The sequence below is a fragment of the Microcaecilia unicolor genome, chromosome 3 (assembly GCF_901765095.1).
Source record: "Microcaecilia unicolor chromosome 3, aMicUni1.1, whole genome shotgun sequence".
Lineage (NCBI taxonomy): Eukaryota > Metazoa > Chordata > Amphibia > Gymnophiona > Siphonopidae > Microcaecilia > Microcaecilia unicolor.
The window spans coordinates 433,247,682-433,264,842 of NC_044033.1; the positions used below are offsets into that span (position 1 = coordinate 433,247,682).

Genomic DNA, 17,161 nt, shown 5'->3' on the forward strand with positions numbered 1-17,161 from the left:
TCTGGCTGTAGAAATGTTTTAAAATTTTCTACCATGCATGGCTTTTCCAGCAGTAATCGACAGTTGGCATGCACCAAACGGTTACCACGCATGTAGCGCATGAGCCATTACCACTAGACCAATGGGTGGCGATAAGGGCTCAGGCCATAAATAGGCATGCAATAGTTTTAACTTTAGTACATGCCCATTTCCTGGCCCATTAAAAAAATATGCTCCTTTTTCCAGACGTGGTAAAAAATGGCCCTGCGTGCACCAAAAACAAGCGCCCACACTACTGCAGGCCACGTTTTACCACGGCTTAGTAAATGGACCCCTTTAAGAGCTTTGAAAATATGCTTCAACATCTCATTAATTCAAAATTTGATGCAAACGGGCTCAGATGACTCCATAAAACCACCCCTCCTCACCTGAGCACCTAAAAAATACGGCACCCGCAGTAATAATGCAGTCTCCCTGACCTAGTTCCAGACATATAGGTCATTTTTCAGTGAGATGTATTCATCTATCCTTGAGCCACCGCCACACAGATTCTCTCATGAGTTTGCTATGGTGGTTCATTTCCATCTATACCAAATTTCACTGAAACTGGCCAGTAACCTGCAGGAAATTCAGCAAGTTAACACTCATGGCCAGCTTAAGGCATAAGCCCTGTGAGGCACTGGCTCAGGGTGCCAAAAGCCTTCCTCACCTTTACAGGAACCACCTGTGTGGGTGCCAGTATGTGCTCAGCACCCACCCCCCACCATATTGAGCAAGCTCCTTCATTCTTTCCAGAGAGGAGTAATTTGTATTAGGAATGGGATGTCATTTACATGGGAAATATAATGAGAAAGGGAGACAAAATATCACTAGTTCAAAAATAAACACCTCGTAAATTACCATCGCGGAACTGTTGAACATGATAATACAAGTGTGGAGGAAAAAGCCTCAGAAGTTTATTTGAGCGCTTATACTGCACTTCCTGCATTCAGTCATAGGCATAAAAAACTTCTACCACCTGTTAATATTATTTCAATAAGACACATTATTCAAATAATTTTAAAGAAATTTTTACATATATTTTAAAACTTCAAAGCTTATCTGTTTCCTTAAGGTTTTGAAGTTTTAAAATATATATAGGGGTGTGTGGAGAGGGGTGGGCGAAGATACCATGGTTAAAATGTTTGATAATGAGATGTAATCTGTTAACATTAAGGGTTACCATTTGTCCGGATTTCCCTGGACATGTCCTCTTTTTGAGGGCATGTCCGGGGCGTCCGGCAGGTTTTGCCCGCACGCACGTTTGTCCAGATTTCTGGACAAATGTACATGCAGGTGGGCGGCGCCGTGGGTCTCCCCTCCCCTCCCCTTTCCTTACTTACTATCTGCCCTGGTGGTCTAGTGACCTCTTCGGGGCAGGAAAAAGCCCCCTCTTTCCTGCCCCGAAGAGGTCACTAGACCACCAGGGCAGATAGTAAGTAAGGGAAGGGGAGGGGAATGTGACAGGGGGCGGGATGAGGATCCGAAAGGGACGTGGTGTGGGTGGGGTGTGCCACGTGTCCTCTTTTTCAGAGGACAAAATATGGTAACCTTAAACATTATTAAGTATGTATTGCCATTTGACTATTTGTATGTTCCTTCTGTTGTTTACCTCTGTTGTTTGATTGCATCATCAATAAAATTGTTGAAATATAAAATAAATATAAAAAGTACTTTAAAATTATTTAAATAATGTTTCTTATTGAAATTATATTAATGGATGTTTTTTATGCCTATGAAGGAATTCAGGAAGCACAGAATAGGCGCTCGCATAAACTTCTCAGGCTTTTTTCTTCACACTTGTATTATCACATTCAACAGTTCCTCGATGATTATACAAGCGGTGGTTTTTTGAACTAGTGATAACATGGGAAATGTCAACATATAATAATATATAAGTTTCTACACTGCAATCAAGTATTAAGAGGAAGGCATGGATTCATTACATGAAATTTTAACATGCAAATAAGTGGAGAAAAAAGACCTCAGTAATACCAGCACCGCCTCCCTCCAAAGGAAACACCTTACAATAAGAAAGCATGCCTCTTTAATCATGGGTCAAAAAAAACGCCACACAATCTTTTCATAAATTTTGTCCAACGATCCTCTAAAATACTTCATAAATGGAACCACGAAAATCAAAACAATGTAACTAAATGTTACTTATCTTGGATGTCGAAAGTTAGACAAATGTCCGTCATAGCAGATCAATCCATCGCTCGAATTTATTATATATAATCTTGCTTTCTGCTATCTTCATATGTCAACATATCCCATGTTATTAATGTATGTCATTGACAAAGGAAAATGAACAGAAAAAATATGACATTTTGGAGGCAATTTTATAACAAGGTTTTAGGGGATTTACTCCTGCCAAATGTAAATTTGTATTCCTAAACCTTCAATATTCCTACAAATAGAGAAGTATAATTTAAGCTTTAATTATAAACTGATCAAAATATAAGATGTGCAATCCCAAACCACAAATAAGTTTATCAGTATACAAGTTCTGTAAACATAAAACCACTGAATTAAAGTATGAATAGCTAATAAGTCAGTTAATAGCAATGCTGTAAATTGATTCCACAAACAAAAGCTGCAAAATCAATACATAACCCCCATCCAGATAACTGAAATCTTTAGAAAGCGAGAGAGGTTGTACTGACTAAAATGAATAAAGCTGTAACTATAAAGCTTTATTAACCCTGACCATTTTAGGTACATTAAATTATAAACAAAAGTGCTCATTGCTTTGAATATTTGATAAAATTGAACAGAAATGGGATGGTGGGTTGGGAGGGTTATTGTATACATAAAAAGGATCTTGTGTTACTGGGTTATTGCTGGCAGATGTTCTTGTTTATTGTTCTGTCATGCTTGCTCGTTGTTATGTAACTATTGATGTGTTTGCTTAGATTTGTTGTTCAGCTGTATGTTGTTAGGTTTTCTTGATCCTGAATAAAAACCGTTAAACTTTAAATTTAAAGATGTTTTGTTCATGAACTACAAGGCACGAATGTATCCAGATGTAGCGAGAGTGATCCAGAAGAAGAGAAAGCATTTTTTTATTGTTGAAACCTCAATGGAAGCGACTTTCGTTCTTCATTTTCCCTGCTCGCTCTTCTGAGAGTATGATATTTTTTTTGTTTGATCCAGCGCAGCTCTCAACATTTGTGTCTAATAAGATTGTGGTGACCTCTAGTACTGCTTCATTCCCAGATTATGAAGGACTGCTTCGCTTCCAACTGTGAGGAGTATGAAACTAAACTTAATTTGTATTGTGTAGGGAGGTATCTCCGTTTTGTGCATATGGCCTTTTAACCATAATTGCTTACAAATAACCTATTGACCCCTGATGCAGCACTGTGCACAGAAACACAGTCCATGTCGGGACATTAATACAAGACTGGTGTTCAAGCCATGTGATTAAAAGGATCTGGGTCCCTATCTTGAAGGCACTTAGTGCTTTTTTTCTGCTATTTTGGATTTTGTCATGTACTTTGTACCCTCTTTGTGTTGGTTTGTGGACCTCTAGTACTTCCACATGAATGTCCTCCTGCTTTCCATATATTGTATAATTAGACCATCTTCAGGCACCATCTTTGTTTTCCTTTAATACATTACCCTTTTTCTCTGCCTTATTAATACTCTTTTCCCCTTTATTGTGGACTACTAATAGCGTATCAGGTGAATGTTCGAAAGAGAAGGGCGTCCATCTTCCGACACAAATCGGGAGATGGGCGTCCTACTCGCAAGGTCACCCAAATCGGCATAATCGAAAGCCGATTTTGGGCACCCTCAACTGCTTTCCTTTGCGGGGATGACCAAAGTTCATGGGGGCGTGTCGGCAGTGTAGCGAAGGCGGAACTGGGCGTCCTCGGCCAATAATGGAAAAAAGAAGGACATCCCAAACGAACACTTGGGTGACTTTACTAGGTCCATTTTTTTTTTCACGACCAAGCATCAAAAAGGTGCCTGAACTGACCAGATGTCCACCGGAAAGAATCAGGGATCACCTCCCCTTACTCCCCCAGTGGTCACTAACCCCCTCCCACCATAAAAATAATATTTTTTGCCAGCCTCAAATGCCATACTCAGGTCCATCGCAGCAGTATGCAGGTCCCTGGAGCAGTTATAGTGGGTGCTGTGTACTTCAGGCAGGCAGACCCAGGCCCATCCCCCCCTACCTGTTACATTTGTGGTGGTAAATGTGAGCCCTCCAAAACCCACCACAAACCCACTGTACCCACATGTAGGTGCCCCCCTTCATCCCTAAGGGCTATGGTAGTGGTGTACTGTTTTGGGTTTTGGGGGGTTGGGGGGCTCAGCACCCAAGATAAGGGAGCTATTGACCTGGGACCTTATTAATCTGAAGTCTACTACAGTGCCCCCTAGGGTGCCCGGTTGGTGTCCTGGCATGTCTGGGGGATCAGTGTACTACAAATGCTGGCTCCTCCCACGACCAAATGGCTTGGATTTGGTCGTTTTTGAGATGGGCATCCTCAGTTTCCATTATCGTCAAAAACCAGGGACGACCATCTCAAAAACGACTTAAGAACGACCATCTCTAAGGTCAACCTAAATTTCATGATTTGGGCGTCCCCGACCGTATTATCGAAATGAAAGATGGACGTCCATCTTGTTTCGATAATATGGGTTGCCCCGCTCCTTTACGGGGCCGTCCTGCGAGGACGCCCTCATGAAAACTTGGGCGCCCCGTTCGATTATGCCCCTCCACGAGAGCTTATTTCCTGTATTAGTTTCAATTCTCACTTTTTGTTCTCATATACTGTGATTTATTTCATGATAATTTTGCTATGATTATGCTTGAATTTGGATTTTGCTGGAGAGGCAGTACACTGCAGTATGGAGGACAATTAGAAAAGCCCTGGATGTGACACGAAGAATTGCAGCGAGACTGTTTTGGGGTAGTGCTGGCATCTTTAAAATAAGTGTGGGCTGTAGTATTATGAGGGATTTTTTGCACTAGGGGGTCCTTTTACAAAGGCTCGCTAGTGTTTTTAGCGCACCCTAAAAATAAGCATGTGCTAAATGCTAGAGACGCCCATATATTCCTATGGGTGTCTCTAGTATTTAGCTAAAAACGTTACCGTGCCTTTATAAAAGACCTCCTAGGGTTTTTTTTTGTTATCTGCAGTATGCAAGTTAGCCTTTTGCAGCACATTTAGATGTACACAAGTAGGGCCCCTGATTGAATATTTGTATACTTATTCACTCTATTCTATTTTATATATAATCGGGTTTTTTTGAACCAGTTATTTTTCTCCGTTATGTTGGAGTTTTTTATACTGGTTCTTTTTTTTTCCCTCTAAGGAACCGATGATAGTAATAGGCTCCCAGGAATGATAGGGGACAATGACTAAAGCATTCACAACCCCCCTATCTGGAGATTTGAGATTCATGTTATCTAATTAATTATATACAGGAAGAATGGATAGGTTATAATTTTTTTCAATCAATCATATTGGTACACTTAAATTTATAAATAAAAAGTTTAAAAAATAATAATTTTCTTAGTTTAACCAGATATGGTTATATTGGAACTGTTCTTTACTTTTCTTTTCTCAGATGTTAATCTGCTTAACATGTACCCTTACTACTTTATTTATTTTATTAGAATTTATATATTCCTTTTTGAAAAAAAATTCACCTAAGGTGGTGCTGTCATTAAACAAATGTATACAAAAAATAATAATACTTATAGCCATTTTGCTCCAACTTGTAAACAGTGCCACCTAAGCCAGGGGGTCCCAAAATGTGGGTCATAACACCAAACAGGGTAAAAAAATCAGTATGGGTCATGAAACTATCTGCAGCTGAAGTCCCTGCTTCAGACTGAGACTGCACAAGACAAGTTACAGCTTCCTATAGACCTGATTGGCCTCAAAGGGACAAAGATTATAATAGGGCATAAAATTCAGCCTGCACATGCCTAGGGAAGAACTGGCCAAAAGCAGAGGCAACAGCAGCATAGTGGGGGGGGGGGGGAAAAAAAAAGCCTACTCAGCTTTTTCCACTCAGCCAGCCAGATACCAAAACTGAGGTAGAGGCTGGTGACAAAAAAGGAAAAGGAAGGGAGGCTACAGTGCAGATGGGAAAGAAGAGAAAGCTGTGGACTGGAAGCGGCAGAGCGTGGGGCACCCTAGATACCTCTTCCTTCACTCACCAGGACTCCGTTCACCTCCCCCCTCCCCTCCCCATCCATACTCATTCTACACATTTTTACCTACACACAAGTACAAACAATGGCATATGAAGGGCAGCAGAAGCAAAATGTTGCTTTGGTCACCATTTTAAGTCACGTGAATTTTTAGATTCTAAAATGCGATCACATTAAAGAAAAGTATGGGAAGCACTGACCTTAGCTTTAAATTAATATTTATACAATGTTGTTGGGTTTTTTTTCCTTTTGTTAACCATCTAGCTATCTAGTTTCATAATGATCATACAAAGAATGTGGGTGTGTGTGTGTGAGAGATACGTCAGTTAACTTCCATGTGATTACAACAACTGTGCAAATCTTAGATTGTCATATCAAGAAAGGAATCAGGCAGGAAATCTTATGATACAGAATACATCTGTTTCCACATGTGCAGATATCTTAACAATTAACAGTAAGCCTTTAAAGGAAACGCATGGAACCGCACACTACAGCATTGTCTTATGGAGAAGGCTGACAGGGAATTTTAAAACATTCTAATACAATAACATAACTGACACATTCTGGAGATCTAAATATTATGCAACAGATTTTCACATGGGCAAAAAAATGATTACTTAAATCTGCCTCCTTGTACCGGGCTGCTTAACCTACTGCATCATCTTGCACAGCTGAAAAATAACCTGTTCCCTTAATGTTTACAGATCAGCCAAACCCTGATGACCTTCTATGGCAAACAAGATTACACACAGTCTTCCAGGATGTCATATACTGTTCTGGTCTAAACGTGGGTCAACCAAACTGATCCACCCAACTGAACTGTAGCACCAAGCATAAACAAGCACGAGTCCAGTCTGAGCAAGAACACTGTGTCTCATTAAAACAATGTCAGTTCCTCATTTGTGTGGAGTAAATAAGATATATTTTACCTTTCAGCAAAGAGATCAAGTTTCCCCAGTTCATCTGAGAGACCAACAAGAGCATCTAGTGTCCCCACCTGCAAAAGACCACTTGCAGTTTGTTACACATCTCGATTAACAGAGCTTGTTACTGAGTTAATACTCTTAACACTGTTTTTAGTACTTTTTTTCTTTAAAAATATTAATTTTGTCAACCAGCCTGTCTGTGCACATATTATTTTCAGTAAGAGCTATGTAAGAGAGTGAAAGGCAACTGTTTTTCCAGGCAAAACTATGACTCTAGCCTATAACTGAAACAAAAGTCCCATTAAATTTATGGATCTTGGATTTTTTAGTAGGGGGAGGGGGAGCGCTCATATGAATTGCTCTTCAATTATTTTCTTGCATTAATATTCTAGAGCGAACCTACAGAGAAAGCCCGTATTATAAGATAAGTGCCAAAAGCTATATTGGTAAAAGTAAACTATTTGCTATTAAACAATAAGAGAGGATTTTTTAGACTAATGAGGATGCCAGCTAGCAACCGCACTGGATAACAAAAAAAAAACCAGCAGCAAAGCGGAGCGGTGAGATCTAATATTGAGGGATCTACACCGGGAATCTAAAGTCTATTTACCTCTTTATACAATATAGAAGGTGTGTGTTCTTGCACAGTTTGCATTCAGATACTAGATTTTTAATATTCTAGAGCAAAAAAAAAAACCAAACAAACAATGCCATGAATGTAGGGCCTCTTTTACTAAGCTGTGCTAGCGATTCCTCGTGCAGCAATGCCAACGAAGCCCATTCAAAGCAATGCTGATGAAGCCCATTCACTATGAATGGGCTTCGTCGGCATTGCCATGCGGGAATCATTAGCTTGGTTTGGTAAAAGAGGCCCTAAAATAAGTAATCTTTGTAATCACAGAAACTAGCTGTCTTTTGCTGTAATATTTGTGGTGCCTTTCTGTCAATGGAAAGATTTCATATCGTGGGTGCATGACTGCTTACTCAGCCATTAGTCTCTCTTTCCATTTTCTTCATTCCCTTGGAAAGAAGAACTGTTGTGTGCTACAAAGATAATATAACCCACTAACATAATAAATGCCTACAGTTTTCTATCATCAATAAATTTGATGTTTCCCTCTTATCATTAGGTTCACTGAAGGATATGTATCATCTCAGTGCAGTGAGGTGCTCATGGTCAAAAGTAAACACAGGCAAATGAGGCCATTAGCGCTGTACTAGTGCCTGCATTTACCAGCACAGAATGATCAGAGGGGTCTAGCACAGCACACGAGCGCAGCAGGCCTTAGCGCAGATAGCATGCAAATGGAGTCAACCTAATTTAAATAAGGTCATTTTGTATTCCTCCCCAATGATCAGGAAACAGCGCCCGAAACAAAGGTGCCTTACTGCTATAAAAAAATAACGCCAGGTCCGAGCAGTCGTTAGGGTGTTGGAAGAGAGGATTTCCCATGATTCTCATGCTTCTTTCTGCAAAATCTACTGATTTCGATTGCTTTTGGAAGCGGAAGGAAGCCTGTGCAAGCCCTTGAGCAGGGGTTGTGAGAAACAGCAGACCCGAACACGAAGCACACATTGGCGTTCCTGTCCTGTGTCTAAATTTAAAGCGGCCATGCTTTAAAAAAAAAAACAAGCACACACTGACATCTGTTACTTGAATCTAAATATAAGTATCCAGAAAAAAAAAGTAAAAGTGCTTATATTTAGGCTGCAGAAAACAGACGCCAATGTGTGCTTCACGTTCAGGTTTTACCAGGTGCATGCGCACAGACCTAAGCTTACCTGCATGCACCAAGCACAATCCTCCCACTGAACTCCCTAATGCCAAGCGCACTGTTATTTGCATCTCATTAGCTCTGAACATTACGGCGTTGTTCTTCTGCGCTGTTCTGGTGGTATTGTTATAGTGCTATTCAGAACAGCACCAGAGTTTTGATCATCGGCCTCTTCTGAGTGCTTTAGCACCCCTAGGGGTGTGCTTGGAAAACATTTTTTATTCTTTTTGGATTTTTTGGATGGTTTGCTGACTTTTTGATTGATGTCAGAAATTAATGCATGTAAAATTTAACATGCATTAAAATGCTTTAATGCATGTACCTTTTGTGCATTAATTTGGAGGTTTTATGTGTCCAGTTGATTTAGGGGGGACGTTACCAATGTGGGCTACTGTCAAGTTGGATTATTTTACCACATGTCAGATTATTTTAGCACAGGGTCTTCATTGCACAAAATGGGACCCTTTACTAAAATAACCCAACTTGATAACTTCCCCCCCTTAGGCACCACCATTTATGCCAACCATAGACATGGCATAAGTTGTTGAACCTAAAGTCTGGTGTGTAGCTATCCACCTACGTTTGTATTCCATAACAGATTTAGCACACAATTTTGCTATTATAGAAAACTAAGGGGGGGGGGTTCTTTTACAAAGGCACGCTAGTGTTTTTAGTGCACTCTAAATGCTAGAGATGACCATAGGAATATATGTTTAATGCATGCTAAAATCACTAGTGTGCCTTTGTAAAAGGGTCTCCAAGATTTTTGGCGCCTAACTTTTAGTGACCTAAGTAGAATTTGATCCTATGTACAAAAAAACTTTCAAAACTAAACCTGGAAACCAAAAACTCATCCCCACCTAATACTGAACTCCCTCACTTTGTCTAAGGAGGGGTAATGTATCATCACCTTATGATTCCAGCTGTGCTAATTAAAACCACCAGGTTGCAAGTACATGAATTGAGGGTGACATGTATACATACCCTTAAGAAAATGCTGTACATGCTGTTCTTTTTTTTTTAAACTACATATAATTACTTTTACTCTGTTTTAGAATTAGAACTATGGATATAGAGCTTAATTTAAAATAAATTGTTGAATGCTTCTCCCCACCTTCTAGTGTTCTGAAAAGTTGGCTACTGTGTGCTGCAGATCCTATCCTGAAAAATGTAATGTTTTATGCCTTTTAGCAGATCATTTCATAATTGATTCCCTCTGTACTGATACAGAACTCGACCAATAACTTCCAAAACTTGGACTTCTTAGAAAAGGATTTTAAACATTGGCCCTCCAGGCAGCATGAAACCTCAAAACATTTCGATTTATAGTGATGTTATTATCAGAGCTGAAGAGTTAGTACCACATGTGAAAAAAAAGTTTTGGAAATCAGCAGCAAGCACTACGTTGCTTTAACAGTTCTCCTGCTGGCAGCGAGAGCTCGACTCACCTTCTTCATTTACATTTATTAATTAGGCTTTATTTAGAGCCTTTTTGAAGAAATTTACAGCTCAGCACTGAACCTGCTCTGACCAGTGTACACGTTTCCACATATCAATTACATTAAAATGACATATCTACATCGTAAAACCCATAGTAAACTGAATCCTCTTCTTAACAAAACACATTACTTAAAGACGCTTTGCCAGAGGTTGCTTTACTGCATTGATCATGTACTTCTGAACAACAAGTGGGGCACCATTCAGTAGCCCTGCCCACCGCTTTACCTTTAGGTCTGGGATGAGGAATTTGGAGTTAGACGACAGGTTGGCTTTGGAAGTCACCGTGTTCATCCTCTCCAGAGCCTGTAAGTTCGTTTTATCCCCAGGAGCAGAAATTAACCAAAACTCGGACATAGTCACGGCGTTCGCAGCTGTCCCCACACTTCTGTTGAGAAAAGAAAAGAAGGGAAGGGAAAGTTAGCGATGAAATGGGAAGCAAGCTACGCTGCTGTCCACGGCGGGTCTGTGGTGCTGAATCCCAGGGGCGTAGCCATGGGCGGGCCCAGCCACTTTTGCTCCAGACCCGCCCACCCTAACTAGCCCCAACCCAACAACATCCCTCGCTGCCTTTTCTCCTGCGCGCTGCCTGCCTTCCCTAAACAGGAAATGCAAATGAGGGCGGGACGCTGAGAGAGAAGGGGAAGGCGAGCTGGCTGTACTCTCTGCTTCTTTTGCAGTCGGGTAACAGGTTAGTAAAATGAGTTTTAAGCTATGGCAGAGCGGCAGGAAAGCAAGGAGGGTTGTTGAGGGAGAAGAGGTCCAGCAGGGAGGGGGTTGGAACTGGAACTCGGGGGGGGGGGGGGGACAGGTGGGGGTTGGGGCATCACTGGACATGGAGGGGAGGGCAGAGGAGAATCGCTGGACATGGAGGGGAGGGCAGGGGAGAGAGGAGAAATCGCTGGACATGGAGGGGAGGACAGAGGAGACTCGCTGGACATGGATGGGATGGGAGGGAGGGGAGGGCAGGAGAGAGGAGAATTGCTGGATTTGGATGGGGGAGACAGGAGAGTTGCTGACATGGATGGATGGGTGAGGGCAAGGGAGAGAGGAGAGTTGCTGGATATGGATGGAGGGAAGAGCAGGGGAGAGAGGAGAGTTGCTGGATATGGATGGATGGATGGAGGGAAGGGCAGGGGAGAGAGGAGAGTTGCTGCATTGGCGTTCCTAGGGTGGCTGACACACAGGGTGGATCGCTGATGTGCCCCCCTATCCCGGCGCATTTTTACCTGCTGGGGGGTGTGCCGCGCGCCTGTCGGCTTCGCTCGTTCCATTCTCCCTCTGCCCTGGAACAGGAAGTAACCTGTTCCGGGGCAGAGGGAGCATGGAAAGAGGGAAGAGAGGGGGCAGACGCTGGAAGGAAAGGGGAGGGAGAGGGGGTAGATGCTGGATGGGGGGTTAGACTGTTCACTGCCTAGGGCAAAAAAAAAGATGTATTTAGTCATTAAATATATCTCCTTTGCCCTGGCCTAGGCAATGAGGAGCCCATCCCCACCCAGTAAGTATGTGGTTTATGTTGATGCAGGGCAGCTGTTGGGTAGAATACTCAGAAATCCATCATAAAGTGCATTCTAAGGCATTATTTTGTAGTATCCCAAGAAACACTACTCATACCTATATATACATATATTGCCCACCCATATTAGCTCTGGGCCCAGCCAAAATGTCAGATCTGGCTACGCCACTGCTGAATCCATATCCAGAACCGGGCACATCACACACTTAGCTCGCTCCTGGCACAATTGAGATGTTGGATGAACTACAATGGAATTTTTATAGATAGCAAATCGAGTCTGTAGTCTGTGTGTTACCCAAAGCCAATCTGGGACAGTGGGGTTTAAGAGGTTAGGAATGGAGCTGCTACTTATCACCGGGCTCCGCGGCTCTTTCTCCCTGCACCCTGCTCTGGGCGCTAATGAGGTGCAAGGCAGCATCGCTCTCGAGTCCTGGCGCCTAGTTTCCTGCTTCGGACGCTAATCTTGAGAGAAGGGGGCCGGTTACCCACAGCCTTGGTTGGACGCCAGACTGTGCTCTCACCCGCGCTCAGAGGTGTCTCGAGCTTTCTGTCCTGCTGAGGGTGCAAGTCGCGTTCTCTGGCTCCAGCCCCAAGAAGGAAGGGTGCAAGGCGAAAGAGAGAGCGAGCGCAGGTAGCACCTGCTCTGTGGCCACTAGGACGGGAGGTCTCACGCGCGCACCACCCATCACCTACACGGGCTGCCTCTTGCATAAATCCTATTCTGTGACGTTGCTCACCCATGGGGAGAATGTTGGTGCGTGATTGCACCGCCCACAGGGGTGAGGTCTGCAGGTGCTGCTGCATTCGAACACAGCGGAGATGGTGAAGGCTGTCTGAGCGGCGATACTTGAGCTGTATCTGTACAGTGCCCTGCATCTCCCGATGCCTAGGAGAGGGGGCCAGGGACAGAAAAATAAGAGTGAAAGACCGGCAAAGGTAGAGATGGGGGGGGGGGGGGTGTTGATGAGCGATTGATTAGAGAGAAAAGAAAGTGAGAGTATACAATTACATTTGTCTCCTGCCCCCCTGTCCCCGCGGGCCTTCTCGTCCCCACCCTGTTTCCAAGGACTCTGACCTTATCTGCACAAGCCTCAAACTCTTATGATTTTATATTTAAATGTTTTTATTAAAGTAAAAAAAGGAACTATTCTGTGCAACTGTAGTTTAAAATCACAAATAGAAAACAATACTAACAACAAGCAACAATAATAACCCCCTCCACCTTCCTTCCAACCCCACACTTCTGCTACCCCAAGGAACCCTTATCCACCCTGTTAAAATGTCCAGGGGTACAAAATACAACCCGTTCTGTATGGGAGAAATATGGCCTACCAAGCACTGTTATGACTTTTTTAAAAATCTGTTTATGAATAATAAGTCATCAACAATCTCAGATTCAGTCTAGCTCGCCTGTCTTCCATAGTTCTTCCTGCAATAGAAAATGCCTTTTCAGAAGATGTGCTGGGTAGCAGAAATGCACAGGGTCTCCAGTGCAAATTTTGCCAGTTGTGGCCAGCACTTTTGCTTGTTTTTTTAAAAATTGAAAACATCGTCGTCAGCATCACTGGAACATAAATAACTATCCAATTCATTAACAGCCTTCAAAGTTAACATCATTCTCTAGCTTTAGAGATGTAGCAAAGGGATGGGAAGATAGTAAGAGCAACAACAAAATGAGAAAATGAGGTATGGATTCTAACATGTGGACCTGTGACTGCCCTTCCACATTGCAAAGGTTTACCCACACAAAACCCCCATACACACCTTACTTCAATGACTTGACCCCCATATAACACAGTCCTAACCAGTGGTGTAGTAAGGGAAGATGGCACCCAGGACAGGCGGTTCTCCCCCCCCCCCCCCCCACTGCCCCGCATACTACATCCCCCCCTACAGCCTCACCAGCCCCTTACCCACTGCTGCCACCAGATCATAGATGCAGCAGCAATGGTCATCATAAGAAGGCAGTGGGACCTCCCAGCCACATGCTGACAATTCTTCAGTGTCCCGCCTTTCACAGAAACAGGGGGGTTGGGAAGCTGCAGAGTCATCAACCTGCATGCGGCTGGGAGGTCCCGTGCTGCCTTCAGATGACTGTAGGTCCCCGAGAGACCAGATGCATGCTGCAGCAGCAGTTGAGGTCAGAGGGAGGGCACCCTGCATCTGGCAATCATTAAAACCAGCACTTATGATGATGGCTGGTTTTCTGTTCTGGGGAGGTCAGGGAGTGGGGCTGGAAGCAACAGTGTGTCGGCTGAAGGTGCCGGTTCCCCTGCTAAGACGGCACCAAGGGCAGTCAACCCCCCCCCCCCCCCTCACAAATACATAAATGGTCTTAACCTAAACAAAACACTCAACAACTGAATGGAATTTAAAAAGGCTGCAGCTTCATTTATTGTTAGAAACTCAAAATCAATAAAGCAGTAAAATTCCACAAACATCAGAGCCCTAAAACTTGATAGAACGTAGAACATGAATTGTCTTCAATAACTAGTCACTGTGACAGCTAAAGTAGTTATATGAACCTGTGCCGTGCCATCACAGCTATGGATTGTGTATCTGGCAAGGACCTCCTTGCCATGCATCCAGGTCACTAGCATAGTTTTCCCTGCTAGGTGAAACTATGATATGCCACTAAAATCCCTGCCCAAATGGCTCAGATGACCGCCCCCAGACTGCAACATCCCCAGCATACCCAACCAAACTGGAAAGGAGGAGCATGCCATTCAGGCAGGTAACAAGGGGAGGAAGGGAGGGGAACGCTAAGGTATTTATCCACTGAATCCTCCTGTTTTGTCCCCCCCCCCTTGACCTGCCCAACCAATCCCCTTCCCACAATTTTCAGTCCAAACAATTTTAAAAATAACCCCCCCCCCCCCCCGTGAACTTAAATTCCCCTATGCCCCTACCCCCTTGCATGCTGCTGGGTGCACAGCCCACTGTTAAGGGTGGCGCTTGAGACTGCACTCTCAACTTTATTGCAGATTTTTAGCTCACCTCTTTTCAGTAATAGTTCAAGGTCACAAAACAAAAATGAGGACATTATAATGCCTTTGTATCGCTCTATGGTGCGACCGCACCTCAAATATTGCATTCAATTCTGGTCACCGCATCTCAAAAAAGATATAGTGGAATTAGGAAAGGTACAGAGAAGGACGACAAAAATGATAAAGGGGATGGGACAACTTCTGTATGAGGAAAGGCTAAAGCGGCTAGGGCTCTTCAGCTTGGAGAAAAGATGGTTGAGGGGAGGTATGTTAGAGGTCTATAAAATAATGAGTGGAATGGAATGGCTAGACATGAATCACTTGTTTACTCTTTCTAAAAATACTAGTGCTAAGGGGCACTGGCACACAATGAAGCTACAAAGTAGTACATTTAAAACGAATCGGAGAAAACATTTTTTCACTCAACATGATTAAACTCTGGAATGTAGTTAAAAAGTTAGTATAGCGGGGTTTAAAAAAGTTTGGATAACTTCCTAAAAGAAAAGTCCATAAGTTATCATTAAGATGGACTTGGGGAAAATCCACTGCTTATATCTAGGATAACTCTCATAAAATATATTGTACTGTTTTGGGATCTTGCCAGGTACTTGTAACCTGGATTGGCCATTGTTGGAAACGGGATGCTGGGCTTGATGGACCTTTGGTCTGTCCCAGTATGGCAACACTTATTGTCTTACTTTCAAGTACTGTATTTCCCTTTCTCCAGAAGACTTACTGTCTAAGGGGCCCTTTTATTAAAACACGTCAAAATCTAATTGGAGCATTTATAGACCGCTTACTTCCAGTTCTGGTCCAAATGGGTTATGCGACAAACACAGAAGAACAAGTAACCTCCGCACAGGTAAAGCCTGTTAGACGTTTTTGGCATCATCTTTTTGTCTCCTTTGCTGTGCTTGCTTGCCAAAACAGTTTACAAGTAATGGAAATAAATTTACAGTATTGAAGACATCAGTTAGATGTTAAGCCATCTGGACTTTAATGTGTTTTAACATAGGAATTTCCTGCGCACTAAACCCATATTTAACCCAATAGTATTTAGGGCTGAAAAAAAAATTTTTTGCAGGTCCCACGCTTCTTTTTCCATTAGTGCATGGGACTTCCAAAACATTAACACAGTAGTACTTACCGTCTCCTATGTAGGAGGCAATACCTAGATTCTATATAGGCTGCCAAAATTTGGACGTGGATCCTAGATCCACATGCAAATTAATTGAGCCATTAACAATCAATAATTGGTGTTAATGGCACTCATTTGGGTTTATTTGTGAATCTGCCCTGCACTCTAGTCTATAAAATAAATTATATAGCGTGCAACTCAAAAGGGGGCATTGCCATTGGAGGGACATGGACAGGTTAGGGGCATTCCCAGAAATTAGGCGCAATGTTATAAAAGAAGGTAATTTACACGTCCAACAGCCATTAGCTGTGTGTCACAAAATGCCTAGCCACCTGCCTGGGGTTACCCTGCGGCCACTTAAAGGTTCTATCCCAGCACTGCTCTACACTAGCACCCTCCTCCCACTGACTGGTCACAACCACCTCTGGGCGAGTCTCCCGCTCTCAAATTATCCCCAGTGATTTCTAGGTTACTGGAGCCACACTCCCAAGTGGTCCCACGGCTCCCAGAAAGCACTCACAGAACCAACACACAAACCACCAGGATTCTATCAGTCCAGACAGCAGGGCAAACAACAATTGTGTTTATTCTCAGAACTTGAACAGTGGACAGAAAATGTGCAATCAGCAAACAATAACAGGTAACTGAAATATGGATCAATTATAACACTAACTAAACATATGTTTACTTTCTAAAAAGTATCTGGGAAGAACAGGACATATAGCTGCTAGCTATCAAATATAACTGTTTTTGTAGGGCTTCAGCAAAGAGTTTTCTCTCTCTCTCTCTTCTCCCAGGCTGAAACTGGGGATAAAATCAATACAGTTCAAATGAAAAGAGCTCCTGGGCCAATCAGAGCACAGTTAACAAGCTTTAAAAGTATACTGCTCAAAGTACTGTAGATTCACTTCTTCACTGAGTGAAACTAAGGGGTCTTTTACTAAAGCTTAGCTTGAGTTATCTGCAGTAGGGCCCATAAAAATAAAATGGGCCCTGCTGCAGATAATTCAAGCTAAGCTTTAGTAAAAGATCCCCTAAAAGAGGGCATTCACTTTCCTGTAACAGCCAAACTAGAGAAATGCACTTCAGAAGTTAGGAGTGAGATCCATGGTAAACTATTTTT

General features: G+C 42.8%; 1 protein-coding gene across 2 annotated transcripts in view; it reads right to left on the reverse strand.

The window, feature by feature from the left end:
• Nucleotides 1–12,566, reverse strand: part of ATP6V1C2 (ATPase H+ transporting V1 subunit C2) — a 120,843-nt gene extending 108,277 nt beyond the window's left edge. Inside the window, exons 1-3 of one of the 2 annotated variants that reach the window (XM_030198864.1) lie at nucleotides 12,435–12,566; nucleotides 10,626–10,785; nucleotides 7,129–7,196 (exon numbers count right to left, since the gene is read on the reverse strand). In XM_030198864.1, coding sequence (XP_030054724.1) covers nucleotides 7,129–7,196; nucleotides 10,626–10,754 — 197 coding nt within the window. In that variant the 5' untranslated portion in view covers nucleotides 10,755–10,785; nucleotides 12,435–12,566. Of the gene's footprint in view, nucleotides 1–7,128; nucleotides 7,197–10,625; nucleotides 10,876–12,434 lie in introns of those variants that run through there. The other variant, XM_030198865.1, reaches the window with a different exon arrangement.
• Between the last annotated feature and the right edge of the window lie 4,595 nt (nucleotides 12,567–17,161).